The 17,272-nt window shown below is 55.1% G+C and overlaps 2 protein-coding genes across 2 annotated transcripts in view; both read left to right on the top strand.

The window, feature by feature from the left end:
* Positions 1-5,630, top strand: part of ACRBP (acrosin binding protein) — a 7,977-nt gene extending 2,347 nt beyond the window's left edge. Inside the window, exons 5-10 of the mRNA XM_004692563.2 lie at positions 226-676; positions 1,135-1,267; positions 3,405-3,584; positions 3,690-3,857; positions 4,776-4,859; positions 5,359-5,630. Coding sequence (XP_004692620.2) covers positions 226-676; positions 1,135-1,267; positions 3,405-3,584; positions 3,690-3,857; positions 4,776-4,859; positions 5,359-5,481 — 1,139 coding nt within the window. The 3' untranslated portion in view covers positions 5,482-5,630. The remainder of the gene's footprint in view (positions 1-225; positions 677-1,134; positions 1,268-3,404; positions 3,585-3,689; positions 3,858-4,775; positions 4,860-5,358) is intronic.
* Positions 5,631-9,300: 3,670 nt separating this feature from the next.
* Positions 9,301-17,234, top strand: LPAR5 (lysophosphatidic acid receptor 5). The gene is made up of 2 exons (XM_012732347.1): positions 9,301-9,403; positions 14,788-17,234. The coding sequence occupies exon 2, from the start codon at positions 14,983-14,985 to the stop codon at positions 16,102-16,104; it is 1,122 nt and encodes a 373-aa protein (XP_012587801.1). The 5' UTR covers positions 9,301-9,403; positions 14,788-14,982; the 3' UTR covers positions 16,105-17,234.
* The last annotated feature ends 38 nt before the right edge of the window (positions 17,235-17,272 follow it).

Raw genomic sequence — 17,272 nt, 5'->3', positions numbered from 1 at the left:
CTCTATCTCTGTTCCTCCTGAACTCTGCAGCGCCCGCTGGCCGGCCGCAGGCCGGAGGCCTTCATGTTCCTACTTGTATTTTCTGTGTGCCTGGTGCTTGGCTTTGTAAAGCGGGGTGATACGGGCGGCTGTGCTCTGCCTTTACGTTCAGGCCACAAAGCCACTCGAGTCTGGAGCCTGATGCCCCTCTCCCTTCTCTATCTCTGTTCCTCCTGAACTCTGCAGCGCCTGCCACAGAGCGACAGGTCTTCCAGCCCTGGCCGGAGCGGCTGAACAACAATGTGGAGGAGCTTCTGCAGTCCTCCCTGTCCCTGGGAGGCCAGGAGCAGGGGCAGGAGCGCAAGCAGGAGCAGGGGCAGGAGCACAAGCAGGATCAGGGCCAGGGGCAAGAAGAGCAAGAGGAGGAGCAGGAGGAGGAGGGCAAGCAGGAGGAGGAGCAGGGGACTGAGGAGGAGCAGGAGTCTGTGTCCAGGCTGCGGACAGGGGCGACGGCTAAGCTCCGGGCCGAATTTATGTCTTCCAACCCTTTCTCCTTCACTCCCCGGGTGCGGGAAGTGGATTCCACTCCCCTGATGATGGAGAACATCCAGGAGCTTATTCGATCGGCCCAGGAAATGGATGAAATGAACGACATGTACGATGAAGACTCTATCTGGAAAAACCAAATCCCGGGCAGGTACAGGAAGTTCCGACCACCCTGAGCCCCGCCCCGCCCTCCGGCTGCCTGCTGGGGAATGAGAAGCCCACATGCCGGGCTTGGGCTGTCAGAACCACTCGCCCCGGGCTCCAGGTGCACCTAGCAACGGCCCGCCTTACCTGGGCCCGTCACTGGCTTAACCCCTGTCTGAGCTGCCCGTTCTCGGCGTCCTAGTGCAAAGAGCCCTGTACCTGCTGCCACCTGGCTGGGCTTCTGGTCTTGTCTCGGGCCCTGATTGTCATTAAACCTTGAGGAGATGGCTTCCCCTTCCTGGACCTCGGTTCCTCTTTTGAAAAAGGAGGTAGTTGGTCCAGAGGCCTCATTCAGCATGCTGAGAGTGCATGACCGTGACCACACGCTCAGGGGAAGAGTAGAGTGTTGTGGCCACTGCCCTCGCCAGCTGGCCCATCCTCACCAGCTAGCGCTTCTTCTTGCAGCCTCCTGCAGCTGCCCCACGTGGACGCCTTGTTGATTCTGTGCTACTCTATTGTGGAGAACACCTGCATCCTCACTCCCACGGCCAAGGCCTGGCAGTATCTGGAAGACGAGAAGCTGGGTTTTGGGAAGTCGGTATGCCCTTGCTCATGGGGTGTCCTCTAGTTCTAGTTCTCTAGTTCTCCGCTGGGCCTTGGGAGTAGGGGACAGGCAGGACCACAGAAAGTGAGAGCTAGCGCTGGAGAGATTCTTTCCAGGTGAGGATCCCTGCTTTGAAGGAACGTCGCCAGCTCACCTTAAACGAGGAAGGCTCAAGGCCTAGTCCGGAGCCCATTCCAGCCCAAGTTCATGCTTCCACTCTGAGTCGTGAGGCGCCAGTCCTCTCTTGAGCTAGTTCACCGCCTTCCATACTTGGCTTTACCTCAGATGCCGCTCTGATCTCTAGATCAGAGCCCATCCCAGGGGGTCTGTAGACAGATTCTGGTTTCACCGTGTCTCCGGCTAGGAAGTCCTATTTTCAGGAAGCTATTCTTTGTTCCCAAATACTTCCAGGTCACCAACATGGGTTGAGAGCTAGCATGCCAGGCAGGCATTCACTTGTTCAACAAACATCCACTGGGCACGGGCTTGCCCCTTGGTTAACCTTGAGCCCTATAGGTCCGATCCTTCTCCTGGAGCCTCCTGGGAGAGACATGAGGGAGTGGGCAGAAGAGTGGGGTGGCATCGATGCTGTGATGCAGAAGCACAGAGCACACAGGGACCAGATGGGGAGCGCAACTGTCCGTGGCTGGCAGGAGCAGAGAGCACCTAGAGGAGCTGATGTTGAGACAGAGCTGAAATGTCAGGGTAACCAGCCAAAAGGAAGAGGCTCAGGCAAAGGTGGCTGATAGAAGGAATAGTATGTGCAAAAACTCTTAGGCAAGGAAGTAGAAATGGCGAGAGAAACCAAGAATGAGCCTACCACTGCCCGTAAGGTGCCTGGCTCATGAGGGGTCAGCAGAAAGGTGGGTATTTTGTTAAGTGTAGGATGTTCAAGAGTCATGACAGGCTCACGGGATGTTTGTGCTTTTTTTTTTTAAGATTTATATATACATATAAGAACTGGGGTAGAGCCCAGAGGTACAGGAGGTGAGAGGATTCACCAGAGACAGAGTGGGCAGCAGAACAGGCAGATTGAGGAAGCACACTGCTGAGGGAGCAGGGGGCGGTCAGGAGAGGTCTGCTGGCCATGGGGTTCACGCCAGGGGTGGGGATGGCAGTAGCTCGATAGTGCTGTCTAACTCCTGCGCCACCAGGGAGGCTTAAAAGAACCATCAGGAACCCATGTTATGTGGAGCAGAGCAGCAGGAGCTGAGGAGGTAGGGTCATGAATAGTCTCCAGCATGGCAGTCTGAAGCAGTCCTGTAGTTTGGTGAGAGAAAGGAATTTGATAAGGCCCCCCACACACACACACAACCCTTGCACAGCACCTCACTGCACAAAATCTCTTCCGTCACCTTGTTTATTTCCCCCAACTGTACACAGGGAAGCTTCATCAGAACCCTGAGCAAAAGCGGTGATCAAATTCCTTGTGCAGCCTTGTGCAGTGGGGCTGAGGGGAGGGGGCGGCTGGAGGGGAGGCAGCGCTGACTGGACATAGCGCTCAGCACCACCCTCCCCATTATGCTGAGGAAGCTCGGTGAGGCAGAGTCCAGCTAGGGCTTGGACAGGCTCTGTGCTGAAGACTGGCTTCAGAGACCTTGGAGCTCTGGAACCGGGGCTTGGGCAGAGGGGTGTCTTGAAGAAGAAGAACTGGACCCATGTCCCACCCCCTGCTGGACACGTGGCTTTGAGCAGGGGACTCAGTCACTCGGCTGAGTCTCCTCACCTATTAAATGGGGGGCCGGGGGCAGTCTCAGTACCCAGGGCTTCTCATGAAGGCCAACTGGCACTGTCTGATCGCTGCGTCAGCGCTCAGTGACCATTTGCATTGTCAGTCCTCAGAGAGTCTAAGCTAGGGCTGGTTGCAGGTGACCTGAGAGTAGAGACCTGTCAGGCACTTGGCAGTGAGGATTTGGAGTCCGGATCGGAACTCGCGATAAAGATTTGGGTGTCACCTGCAGAGAGATGAAGTTTACCTGGGAGCAGGAAAAGTGTTCAGGGAAAGGGTGAGAAATAGAGAGCTGAGGCGAGGACAGGGAGGACCCTTGGGAAGGCGGCGGTCGGCTCTCGGAGGGCCTGCATGCCGCCCGGGGGGCTGGCCAGCCTGTGTCTCCTCTGCATTCCTGCCCAGGTCTGCGACAGCCTTGGGCGGCGGCACACAGGTACCTGTGACCTCTGTGGCTTCTGCTCCCTGAAGCTGGAGCAGTGCCACTCGGAGGCCAACCTGCAGCGGCAGCAGTGTGACAGGTCCCACAAGACCGTCTTCATCAGCCCCCTGCTGGCCTCCCAGAGCCTGTCCGTTGGCAACCAGGTAGCTGGTCTGGCAGCCTGTGGTGGGGGAGGCCACCGGTTCCAGCAGGACTGGGCAGGGGGAAGGGGCAGGGATGCAGACCTCCCCTCTGTCCCGGGGCCGCAGGTAGGAGGCACCTCAACAGGCCGCTTTTACGGGCTGGACATGTACGGCGGGCTCCGTATGGACTTCTGGTGTGCGCGGCTCGCCACAAAGGGCTGTGAAGATAACCGAGTGGCCGGCTGGCTCCAGACTGAGTTTCTGAGCTTCCAGGATGGGGATTTCCCCACTAAGGTCAGTGTCTCTCTGCAGAGCTCAGCCCCTGTCCCTCCCCCGGTTCCTTCCGGTGCTTCACGCTAAGTGGCCCCAGGAGCTGGAAGGCCTCTGAGGCCCCGAGCAGAATGGTGTCTGGTCAGAGGGGTGGGTGGGAACCAGCAGGACTGGGAGGCAGGGGACAGAGACCCTCTCCCAGCTCTACCTTCTGCAGTGAGGGGCTTCGGTGTCTTCCCTCTCTGGGCCAAAGTGCCCCTTGTCGCCACAAAAAGGACTCGGTGTGATGGCTGAGCTGCCGCCTCGGCCAGGCCCCTTCCCCTGTCCGTGTAACCAGCTACGCTCCCTGTCACCCGGCCTCCCCTCTGCAACCACCTGTATAGTAGCGGGGTGCCAGCCCCCTCGTGCTGTGGCCTAGCAAAACAAATAGTAGAGGGAGCTTCAGGGGAGACCCCGCGCCACCCTTACCCATCTCCAGAACCCTAGGTCTCTGCAAGATCATCTGTCCACTCCCTTGGTCGTACAGATGGGGAGGCAGGGTTCCCAGAGGGACCCCAAGGTCACACATGGCTTTTACCCTCTCACTCACTCAACCGCCACCAGAAGGCTCCCTGGCATTGGGTCCCCACCTGGCTCCCGCCCCATGTTGTGGACCCTGAGCGCCCCCACCCCCATTCTCCCTCTCCGTTCCTCAGCCGCTTGTCCAGCAAGCTGACCAGCCGGCCAGCCGCTTCCCATTCTCCATCCACCTCCTGCTTCTTCCCTGCAGTGGAATTGTGACTGGGGGTGAAAGGGGAAAGGCGGGTCAGAGAGGGGCTCCCTGAGGAAGGGCTGGCTCTTGAAGGCCTCGCCCTGCTCCGCCAGAGCAGGGTTCTGTGATTGCTGGTGTCCTGTGAGCCTCTGACCTCTTCCGTCCCTCCCCATCCCTGGCTCCTGGTTTAGATTTGTGATACGGACTATGTGCAGTACCCCAACTTCTGTGCCTTCAAAAGTCAGCAGTGTCTGATGAGAAACAGGGAACGAAAGGTGAGTCCCTCTCCTTGGCCCTCGTGCTCCCATCTCCCTCCTGTGGGTGACCACTGCAGGGGGAGGGGGGGGTTGCTATTCTGAGCCCCTCAGGCAGTGGGGGACATTGAGGTCAGCTCCTCATTTGCATCCTTGGGCAGAGGCTTCCACCAGAGCTGTCTCCTCCTCTCTTTTGGGAGGGGTCCTGCAGATAAGGGGGAGGGCCGGGGGAACCCCCAAGCTGCACTGGGAATAGCTTGTCAGGGTCTCCCACTTGGCGTAGCTGGGGTAAATCACTTCCTCCTGCTCTAGGCACACAGCATCCTCATTTCTGAGGGGCGTGGGGGAGGGGAGGGTCCCTTTGATGTCTCTGGCAGTGTTAACAACCCCCAGCCAGTTTGCTCACCCCTCCACCACTCTGTGCCCATCCTGCCCGCCCCGCCTCCGGGCCTGGCCGCCCACCTCGCGGGGCCTGGCCACTCGCAGCGCGGCACAGCCTGAGTGCCCCCACCCTGTGCAGGTGTCACGCATGAGATGTCTGCAGAACGAGACTTACAGCATCTTGAGCCAGGCCAGGAGCGAGGACATTGTGCTGCGATGGAGCCAGGAGTTCAGCACCTTGACGATGGGCCAAGCCGGATGAGCCCAGGGCCCACCCGTCCGCACCCCAGCCCCGCCTTCCCGCACCCACCCCGTCTGGTCTGTCCGCTAGCTTCAGGCTGCCCCTGAGGAGTCTCTGTCCTGGCCCCTCTTCAGCGGGTCCCTGGGCTTGGGGCCGCTGCCCTGAGAGGCCCGTGACGGGGACTCCACCCACCTTAAAGGATATCTTTACATACAGTGTTTATTTTCAACCCGTGTGGCCTCTTCTGGTTTTATATCCTGCCCCTTTGCCCCTTGGGATCACATGGTTTAGGGGTCCATCTGCGGGTGGGAGCATCATGGGAGTGGTACCCAGGAAAGCAGCAGGTTAAAGAAGGCAGGCTGGGACCTGAGGGGCGGTGGGGCTGCCAGGGGTGTGTGTGTGCGCGCACGCGCCCTGAGACCTCGGCCCGCCACCTCTGACCTGCATGTAGGAGTTCAGGCAGACTGAACTCCTGCCACAGGGGCCAGTCCTGGGACATAGGGCAGAGCTTTCACTCCATGACGTGAAAGTGTGGGAGGACTGGGCTTTGGGGCTCAGGAAACCCTCACCTGGCTGTCCTGCAATAGAACCCCAGGGGCTGACTGTTGAGGTGGCTGCGTCTGGACAACAATGTGGAGGCCTGACCCCAGCCTTGTCACGACTGAGGCCCGTCCATCGTGGGCTCCCGGGACACACCTTGCTCTCTCCGTGTCCTCCCTCCCGCTGCTGTAGTTTGAACAGATTGACAGCTTTTAAAAGCAGATTTATTATGGAAAAGCTCAAACATGCACCAAAACAGAACCATCTAATGTAACTATCACACAGGTCAAGCTCCGAAAGGCTCTGGAGAGTCCCGTCATAGAGAAATCCTCTGCACTCAGTGTTTGTCGCACTCACTCAACCACAATATCCCTTTTCACCTGCCACTCAGAGAACTTCACTTGTCTTATGAGGACACAACTGGGTATTGTTCTCACTCAGATGACGAGTAGCCCCTCACATATTCAGGGAGGAACACCTCCGTGAAGAGCAGAATGCATGCCTGCTTGTCTGATGTGGGCAGCCGAGTCAGGAGACTGAGAAGAGGGGCGTTGACGGTGCAGGACGTTCATGGGCCACGTCCTTGACCTACCCCGTGGAGAGGCCCCCAGCACTGCTGCCAGAGACCCATCAAGGCGGGGCTGTGAGGAGCTCTGCTCGCCCCAGAGCTGGGAAGGTCACTGGTCTGGGCAAGGGCGCAACCCACCTTGCATGGAAGTTGACACCTTGGGGCGCAATCCCACCAGTGGGGTGTGGAAGTTGGACCACACAGGTGCCATCCTCCCCAGGTCCCTTCCACACAGTTCTTCACAGCCCCTGTGGCAAAAATGAGCTCTAATGTCTCACAGTCAAGACTGCTTATTAGAAATATCCTTTTAGATGTTTTCACACCCCTACCTCATTTCTCCACTCCTTTACCTCTAACTTCCAAGATCACTTCCCAAGTAAGCTAAATGTACAAAGCATAAAATCCCAAAACTTCGTTTTTGTGTGACGAGCATGGACGAGTCCAACCCTGTCAATACAGAAGCCAGAGGACTCAGCCTGAGGCTGAGGGAAGAAGAGGGGGCTGTTGACCTGGCAGCCTGCCCCCAGCCCCGCCCTCCCAGGCCTGCCAGTCCAAGGGAAATGGCCCCCAGCAAAGAGGAACCACCCAGTCTGATGGAGGAGCAACCCGCACTCTGCAGGGGGGGGGGCCTGTGGTATCTTAGGGGGGGGCCTGTGGTATCTTGGCAGGCAGGGGGTTGGGGGTGGAGAGGGACCCCAGGCAGGGTAAGGAAGAAACCACAAGTGAGGGGCATGAGCAGAACCACCTGGCCTAACCCAAGAGGCCCCAAGAGGGGAAACTGGGGGAAACATACAGAGGCTGGCAGGTTAGTCATCTGGCACCAGGGGTAGGTGTGGCAATAAGGGCTTCCCGGAAACTGTGTGTGAGCAATGGGTGGTGGGGTGGCATTAGTTGGCAAGAGTTGGGGTTGGATCAGGTGCCATTTTCTGCTGGGTTTTCTTTTCTGGCTGGACTGTGGAGGCCACGGAGGACACAGCTTCCTCCTGTGTCTCTCCCTGTCCCTGGCGGGGCTGCGTGAGTGTGAGGGGCTGGAATCTACAGGGATCTACCAGAGTGGGTGTGTCCCCACCCGTCCCGGGAGCCGGTCCTACCAGCCCAGCCCAGCCCAGAGCCGGCAGCAGAAGGAAGCGGGTACAAGACAGCTGCGGCAGTCACAGGGAACACAGGTACAGGGGTGTCACGGGGGTGGGGGGCCACAGGGACAGTACCCCTCCCTTAGGCATGGGACGTGGGTAGCGGTGGAGACGAGGGTATCTCCCTAGAAAACCTTTCTGAATAGAGTGAAAAGCTAAAAGGGGCTGCCTCAGGCAGAAAGACCTTCTCAAAGAGTTGGGGAGGCAGCCAGCACCCTTGTGGCTCCCTGGCGGGCCCTTCGAGGATGGGTGCCCCCATTCTGGGCATCTTGGGGAAGCTGTGTCCCCCACTTTACCCTTTAGGAATCTCACTGTCTCGCCAGTTGCTGGCTCTCCCAAGACTTTTAGGAGGAGATGCTCTGGGTCTTTCCAGCTCCCACCCCGGCCCCCACACCCACTCACCCACTGGGGCCGGACAGGTACTCTGCCAGGTGCCCGGCAACACACCTGATGAACCAGCACTAACGGGTTCACTGGCACAGATAGGTTCTGACTGTTATTCTTCCCAGTCACCAAGGTGGCCTTTAGTGGAACTTTCTAGAAACATGAGGCCGTCGCCCAGTGCACTCATCTACATGAAAGGATTAAACTAGATAAGAATCAGACTCCTGGTCTCTGATGTCCCGGTGGCTCTGATTGGATGTGGCTCCTGACCAAGGTGAGGGGTGAACTTCCGTAACCTATTGCTGCCTCATCTCTGTGTCACACCAACGAGGGCGGCCACCTACCTGCCACCGATGCTCCCAACCGCGGGCTTTCACGGAAAGAAGGGGACCTCCCACCCCATTGTGTCTTGGGCTCCTTTTAGGCTGAACTAAAGTAGCTCAAAGGGGAGATGAAAACAAGAATCGAGAGGGAAACGCGAGCATCCCGTGAGTCTGATGTGAACTCATAGAGCCACTCTGCTCAGCTCCCTCAGCCCCGGCAGCTCTGGTGCTCTCTGCTCTCCCCTGGGGCCCACAGAAACAGAAACCTTGTATGCCTACACCCTCGGGGAGGGGAGAAGGCCTGAGAGGTGAGAACTGAAGCCACTGGTACAGTTCTAGGCGTATGCGAGCTGCCTGAGTGCAAATGAGGTCAAGGAGGTCAGACAATCTGGGAGTCTCTGAGGTGCCGGACGGGGACAGCCGGGCCAGGTAAGGAAAGATGTACAAAGGCTGCTCAGAGAACAGGTTTAGGAGGGCTGATCTTTCCTGGGTGACTTTTCTGTCAATAGATGGGCATTTATTTCCTGTTTTTCAGCTCTTGAAGGCAGGGTGGAGGGACGTATCCACTTTGAGGTGAGGTGACGTCTCCACGTTGGGGAAACTAATCATGAGTTGTTGGCTACCTTTGATTCCTGCCTTTTCCCAGAAAAAAAAAATGTTGGAGGACCTGGGGAGGATACGACATGTCTGAGGCTGTGTCTGGGAATGCAGGAACGGGCAGCTCAGGTGGGGAAGCGTGGGGAGAGGCCGGAGCAGGAATTTTGGCTGACAGCAGGACAGGGCAGTGCCCGGAAGGATGATGGAGATAAGATAACCAGCAATAGAGGGTGTGCCAGAGAGGAACGTGCCCCTGGCGCAAGACAAGACCTTCTGACTCTGGTAGCCGCCAACTATCTCACAGTTTTCCTGCTCATCCCAGATTCAGGGCAAACGGGTTCATCCATCCCCCCAGAGCAGCTGTGGGACAGAGCTGGCCATGAAGTCTTGGGACCCAGGTAAGCTTCTCCTGGGGGCTCAGCGCTGTTTGATTCTGCATACGAAAAGGTCTTCAGAGTTAAATTTAGCTGTGGGTAAAGGGTACATCCTCCCCATCTCCATTAGACCGCTCAGCACAGAGAGGGAGGATGTGGTTCTCTGACCATGCAGGGTCTCATGCGCCTTGGCTGGAAGCGGGACAGGCTGAGCAGTCACCAAACTCAGCTCCGGCCTCAAACATCTAAAGTGAGTTTGGCGCTACTCTAGAGTGGACCTCCAGGGGCCAACAGGATGAGATCTGGGTGCCTTCTTTACAAACTCCTGAAGCATGTGACATACTAAAACATAGAGGAGAAGAGCTGGGCTTCTGATAAAGTGCAGGGGCCGCGTGGAGCGCTCACAGGAGGATGCTGGCTGGAGGTGGGTTCTCTCTCCATCCACCCTGTCCCCATCATTGCCCTGGGTCACTGTTCCTTTCTCTTCAGTTCTCCTGTGCAATGGTCAGCAGGGTGGACAACCTGGGCAGGTCGGCTGGAGGGGGAGGGAGTGACCACAGCCTCCCATGTACTATTATGCTCTTACACGCTCCTCCTACCTGTGACAGAAAACAGACCTGCCCCTGGGGCTTATCAACAAAGAATGGTGCCCTGCCCAGCTCAGAGGGCAGTGGGACAGGTCCCGGAGTCACTGAGGACGCAATGAACGTGGGTCCCAAGGTGTGCGTGGGAAGCTGAAGGCCACCGGGAGGGACAGCGGCTGGGCACGCTCTGGCGCGGGAGCTCTGTGGTGGCGGGTGGGCACTGAAGGTCTTGGGCTCTGCTTGGGCATTGGCCAGGGGGTGGGCTCCAGAGGCCCCCCATCACGTGTATTTGTCAGTCAGGACATTGTTTCAACAGCAGGGGCCGCACCTGCTTCCTTTGAGCTGCCGCTGGGGCCTGTGTGTGCATGCGCTGATGTGCCCATTATTAGGCACCTCGTGCATGCATCTCCGGGGTGACCAGGCCTCTGTGTGGCCTCGATCATGCACATGTGTGCAGCTGGGGTGCTTCTGTTACCACATCCGCGTGTGTCGGTGTTACTGACACAGTGAAATGAAACCCCCGTGTTCGTTCTTTTCTGGGGCAACTGCTGTCTTTTCCCTTCTACGTTTCTCCCCACAACCTAACCTCTTCCTCAAGGCGGAATTGGGGAGAGGGTCTGGGCTGCCCCTCCCCCACATCTAGATCCTTCCTTCCATTTCCTGTTTGCCTCCTTTTTGGCAGTTTTTCCCATCTTTGCCATCTGGCCTGGCACTGTGCCCAGTCAGCTCCAGTGACAGGAGCCCCGGGGAAGCAGGCAGATGGGGTGGGGACCAGAGCCGGGGCCTGGCAGCTCTTAGCGCTCAGCTTGGGCCCTTATCTGTGAGTCTGTCAGGAAGGGGTGGCTTTTTGACAAATCGGCTCCACTCACAGAAACCCAAGGACTTTCTCCCCTTTGGAAGAGAGTAGTGACAGCATCGCCATCTGCTTCGCTAAAGGATCCTAACTTTACCTTTCAGTAGCATCTCAGTGAATACTCTTTGATCTGTATAACATTGCTACTTTATTGACAGAAAGACTTGGGGTTCTTTGCAATAATTATTCATTGACTCATCTGGTGTCTAGTATGTGTCTTCTAGTTGTAAGGAGCTATTGATTTTCCCAGTAATGGTTAAGAATGGTAACATGTGACTGTAATTATAATGTGAGCTGTTGGGCCTCCCTGGTGGCGTAACGGGTTAAAATGCAGCACTATGAAGCTACCGCAACCATTGCAGCATGAGTTCTATCCCTGGCCCGGGAGCTGGCCCACATGGCGTGGCAGACCTCTCCTGTTGCATCCACTGCTCCCCTCAGAGTGTATTTCAGTCAATTCACCTGCTCTGCTCCCCACTCTGTCTCTGGTGAATCCTCTCACCCCTCACACCTCCGTCCTGTACCTCAGTTCTTGTGTGCATAAATAAATAAACCTTTAAAAAAAAAAAAAAACAATGTGAGCTGTTATTGAAGGTTTAATGGAAGCTGTTTCCAGACAAGCCTTTTAAGAGTCGTGATTATGCATGTGAATGAGACAGTTAGGAGTGTGATAAAAAGCAGTTGGGTGATCGGCCCAATACAAGAGATCTTATACAACAAATCACAGGATGGGTGAATCAGGTGGGAGTGGTTGAGGGCCGATTTTCTGCCAGACAACCCAAAAATGTCACAGGACACACTGAGTGCAGAGACGAGGGTGAGAGAGCTGGGAGAGAAAAGCCGTGGAAGACGAGGTCTGCATGCTGGGACCTCAGCTTCTGACTGGGGAAATTGAACAAATAATACAGAGGATATGACCCGAGGAGTTTAACCTGAGCAGTTCCATGCTTAGTAAGCCAGGGTGACTGGTGAGGGCACACGTATGTGTGTGTGTATGTGTGTGTATAAAGGAGAGATTTGGGGTTACCAGGGCTTGAAAGGGGAGACAAAGGAAAGTGGGTGATTAAAGAGTATATATTTCCATCGGACTAATGAAGAAGTTAGTTGATCTTGGAGCACAGATTTTGTACAGGCGGTTGAAAAGGCCCCACTGTGCTGGGCTGCACTGGGCCTTGTATACCAGCTTTAGCCCTGGCAGTTGGACTTTGGAGCGGGGTGGTTCTGGGTTTAAATTCTGACATCACTAACTGAACCCTTGATCTCCTTTTAGCTTTCCTACAAAAATGAAGTTAAACGCCTGCCTCAAAAGGCGATTGGAAGGATTAGAGATTATGTATACATAAAATACCCCAGTAGCAGAGAAAATCACTGAATGGGCATTATTACATGCCACTCAACATTTATTGAGGTGGGTGTCGAGGATTCAAAGGCCTCTGAGTCACAGCTCCGCCTTCAGGGCACTCATACTGATTGGGAGGGGCAGGCAAAGAACAGTCCAGGCTGGCGGGAGAAGGAACAGTCGGGGAAACCTGGGCTCACAGCACTCTGGGAGCTATGCTGAGGGGACTAGAGCTGTCTTGAGGGGAGTGTGGGGGGTGAGGAAAGGTTCTGCAGAGTCCCAAGCAGTACTGAATTTGCCAGTTGGAGAACGGAGAAAGGGTATCCGAGTTGAAGAAAGCACATGCAAAGAAAGAGTCTGAAAACATCAGGTATGTGTGAAATATTGTTAGCTTGACATGACTGGAACAGAAGTCCTCGGGAAGTGGGGCTTGTGCCCCGAAAAGAGTCAGGTTTTACTAGTCATTATTTTCATTGTTGAAAGCAGTATCTTCTAGAGGGCATTTTTTTTCATTCCCTGGAACTGTTCTGCTCTACGTCTTACCAGCATTAAAGTGCTGCTAGTTGGTTGGAGGGAGGGCAAACAAATGAACAAAACCCCACAAGGAACCTTGTGATAGTCCACAGGTTTACAGCTTGTGTCCATGAAAAAGTGAAATGGTTGTGGTGTAGGGATTAACAGCTCAGGGTCTGCAACTTCTCTCTTGAAGGTGGCGTTGGGGTATCCATGTTCTCAGTGTTATTCCCAACAGACTAGGCCAAAAAAAAAAAAAAGTGGGAAAACCCAGGTAACCTTTGACAGATGAATGAATTAGAGAAACGTGGTGTGTGTGTGTGTGTGTGTGTTATGTATGTGTATATATCTGTGTGTGAATATATTATTAATATATATTAATGCAATTCTGATACCTGCAATATGGATGAACTTTGAAAACTTCACACTAAGTAAGACATACAAGGATTCCACATGAATCCACTCATTGGAGGTAGTTAGGAAAACTAAATTCATAGGGATAGAAAGAAGAACAGAGGTTACCAGGACATGGGGGTGCAGGGGGGGGGATGGACAGCTATTGCTTCATGAGTCTGGAGCTATTGCTTGGGAAGAGATGATGAAAACGCTCTGGAAATAGTGGTGATGACTCAACATTATGAATGTACTCAATGTCGCTGAAATGTGTACTTGAAGATGGTGAAAATGGTAAATTTTCAGGTATGTTTGTTTTACCACACACATATAAAATGGTGTCTGGCGTTGAGAGAGAGGTTCCTGTAGCCTCATGGCATTAAGGAAAGTGGGCTCCTGAGACCATGTCCTGTCCTCTGGCTCCTCCATCTCTTGGTCACATCCTCTGTCCACTTGAGGGCTGCAGCAGCTGAGATCTGCTTTCTCCAGCAGCCCTTCAGGCCCTGTGGTAGTTCCTTACTTCACTGAAGGCTCTCAGGGTTTGGGGTTCTCTTTGAGCCCTCACTCCTAAACCACCATCCCCCCATCAGAGAACCACATCTGGGAAGCTCTTATCATCCTCTCCAAGAACCACCTGAAAATCTTCACCCAGGGTCCACCTCCCCCCCCCCACCGCCCCACCACCATCAGGACTATGCCCTGGACCTCCAGACTCTGAGAGCCCCCACAATTTTATGAAGGCCGTTTTACAGTGAAGAAACTGAATTAGAGGGTCAGATAAGCCAGCTGAGCTGGCTGACTCTAGCTCATGCAGGAGCAACCGCAGTCTATGTGGCGAGTGAGGTTGGGATTTTGTACTGTACTGGGGAGTTCGAACTTTATTCCTGAGATAATGGGGAGTCAGCAGAGCACCTGTTCCAGGGGAGCTGGCCCTTTAAGTGTTCTCCACGACCTGGCACAATACCTACTTACTTGCACTTTATTATCTGTCTCTGGTCAGTGGAAAACAGGTGGGGGGAAATGGGTTCATTGCTGTGAACATGTCTGGAAGCTTCTACAGGTTCAGTGAGCATTTGTGGAGGGAATAAGGGAGAGCTATGGGTAGGCAATAACAGTGACCCAGGCCCTTTACAGTGATCATCTTATTTAATCCACAACCTCAGGAAGCAATGACTCCAGCTCCTTTATTATTGTTTTCCCAGGTAAGGAAAATAGGGTGAGAGAATTAAATAACTTTTCTGAGGTCAAAGAGGCAAATGGCAAAGTCAAAGGGTTTAGAGCCAGGGCATTAAACATTAAACTGCGCTACAGAGAGATGCTGTAGAGAGCTACTCTGGCTGGCTGGATGGTGGACTAAAGATTTGAGGTGGCGAAAAGACACCAATTTCGTTTCTAAGGTTTATTTATGCATACAAGAACTGGTGTGAGGAAGGGGGGGTGAGAGGATTCACCAGAGTCAGAGTTGGGAGCAGGACAGAGAGACTGAAATATACTGCAGAGGGGAGCAGCAGGTGAGACAGGAGAGGCCTGCTGTGCCATGTGGGTCAGCTCGCTGGCGGGGGATCGAACTCGTGCTGCAGTGGCTGCAGATAGTTTCATAGTGCTGAGCTTTAACCCATTGCACCATGAGGATGGGCACACACCAGGCAATTCAGCTAGATAAATATCTGTGTCCTGAGTACTGTCCTGGCATAATCCTGACCTTTGACTTGCCGCTCTGTTCCAGATCTCCACTGTCGCTGATGCTGTGACCAAACCCTTGGCAGCCCTATGCCCTACAGCCATCACCAACATCCTCATGCCCTGCCTCTGCTTGCCTTGGGACTGTGTGCAGCCGCCATGAGATGCAGGTGAACGCAGGTGATGCAGGTGAATGTGCCCTGTGACGCCCTCTGCCTAGCTCACCTTGACGCTAGGTACCATGCGCTGCCATAATTCTTCCAGTGGCTTTTCGAATAACTCTCTCCAGCCTTGCCGGGAATACCAGAATGTCCACCCCGTGCACATGGTGGCTTACAGCGTGGTGCTGGCCACCGGGCTGCCTCTCAATGCACTGGCGCTCTGGATCTTCACACGTGCCATTCGCGTGCGGTCAGTGGTGAGCATCTACATGTGCAATCTGGCCACCAGCGACCTGCTCTTCACACTCTCGCTGCCCATGCGTCTTTCCTACTACGCACTGCACTACTGGGCCCTGCCGGACTTCATGTGCCGGGCAGCGGGTGCCATCTTCCAGATGAACATGTACGGCAGCTGCATCTTCTTGACCCTCATCAACGTGGATCGCTACGTCGCCATCGTGCACCCGCTGCGGCTGCGGCACCTGCGGCGGCCCAGCATAGCGTGGCTGCTCTGTCTGGGCGTGTGGACGCTCATTCTGGTGTTCGCTGTGCCCACCTTCATGGTGCACGCGCCCTCGTACTGCTGGGAGGGCGACAAGGAGAAACGCCAGTGCTTCGAGGGCTTCAGCGACGACGTGTGGAAGGGCGCGCTGCTGCCGCTCGTGCTGCTGGCGGAGGCGCTGGGCTTCCTGCTGCCCCTGGTGGCCGTGGTCTACTCGTCGTTCCGGGTCTTCCGGACCCTGGCGCGGCCCGACGCCACGCGGAGCCAGCGGCGGCGGAAGACCGTGCGCCTCCTGCTGGCCAACCTCGCCATCTTCCTGCTGTGCTTCGTGCCGTACAACGCTACGCTGGCGGTGTACGGGCTGCTGCGCGGCTGCCTGGTGGAGGCTCCCCTGGACACCATCAGGCGGGTGCGCGGCGTGCTGATGGTGATGGTGCTCTTGGCCGGCTCCAACTGCGTGCTGGACCCGCTGGTGTACTACTTCAGCGCCGAAGGCTTCCGCAACACCCTGCGCGACCTGGGCACTCCGCTGCGCGCCGCCACCTTGGTCACCAACGGCGTTCAGGGAACGCTCGCCACGAAGCCCTCCGAGAGCACCTACATCGACAGCTTGCTTCCCGCCAGCCAGGAGCAGCTCAGGGCCTCCGAATCAGACCCCAAGGAGGCCCTCAACCTGCCCACCACGGACTCAGCCCTCTAAAGGCAAATCGATCCAGGGCGTCGTGACCACCCAGCCCCTGGCGCCTCTCGCACTCAGACGTGCGCTGGACACTTGAACTTCTGGATGGCAGCTCCAGCTCATAAATGCAGAACAAAGTGTGGGTGCAGGGGGGCACAGGGAAGGAAATACATACTTTAAATTGGCGGGTATGGTGATCCTGGTTGGGGAGGACCCCCGGCGCCCCCCCCCCCAAGTCGTAGGGGGCGATGCTGCCATCGCAGACACAGAAGACTGAATAAATGCCCTTGACAAGGACATGAAACACTCCCCGAAGCTCTACATGGAGCAGAAAACGGGACTCTGGACTTAGAAGACCCCAGTAGTCTTAGGACCTTGAACGCCAGTTCGCTGGTTTCACCAGGGCTTCCTTTGCCGACTGGGAGGAGTGGTGCAAGAGGCTATCTGATACTCCCTGCATCGTTTTCTTTCTTGTTTGGTAACAATTTAGATTTCACAGTCAGCATGAGGGCTGCACAAAACCGGTCCTTTTTCCCGCCCAGACACCCCTGTTCCCCTTTCTAGGTGACTGCTTTGTCTACCACTTCCCTTCCCTTGTAGGATAGTCTCCATTCTAAATCCTAATCTCTCTCTCTCTCTTCTTTCAGAAGACAGAGAAAATTCTTTGTACTAAAGTTCTCAGTCTTTTTTGGTCTCAAACAACTCTTGCACTCTTAAAAACTGAGCATTCCAGAGAGCTTTTGCTTATATGCTGTTCTTTTGATGTTCATGATATTAGAAATGAAAACAAGGAAGTTTGCAAAACAAATACACAAGTACACACTCCATTCGCTGTGAGAGCAATAATGTCCACAAAGCCACTGGATACTTCGCTGTGTGGAGAGTGACATCCTACCAGTAGTATTATGAAAATAGTTTGACGCCATGGCTGTCCTCAGTTGATCTCCAGATCACACTTGGAGAACCATACCTGTACCCAAGTATTAGACTTCCCAAGCCTTTACATACAGTATTTTGTTCTGTTTTGTTTATTCCTGCAGGGAGAGAGCAAAGCTGAACAAGTCAATTATCATTAAGATATGGGGTGCACAACCTTGCACTTCCAGGAGCCCCAACCCCCAGATAGGGGTGGAACTAACCCCAAGAACGCTCAGGAGGAGGGGGTGGGGCTTCCCTGGGGAGGGAACTG

Source organism: Condylura cristata, unplaced genomic scaffold (genome assembly GCF_000260355.1).
Source record: "Condylura cristata isolate star-nosed mole 26May11 unplaced genomic scaffold, ConCri1.0 scaffold00034, whole genome shotgun sequence".
NCBI lineage: Eukaryota > Metazoa > Chordata > Mammalia > Eulipotyphla > Talpidae > Condylura > Condylura cristata.
Note: the sequence above shows the minus strand (reverse complement) of the source record. Positions and strands in the feature narration are given on the sequence as shown.

What these genes read in the sequence shown, in the direction of transcription:
- LPAR5 (XM_012732347.1), top strand. Translation starts at nt 14,983, where the DNA reads ATGCGCTGCCATAATTCTTCCAGTGGCTTTTCGAATAACTCTCTCCAG.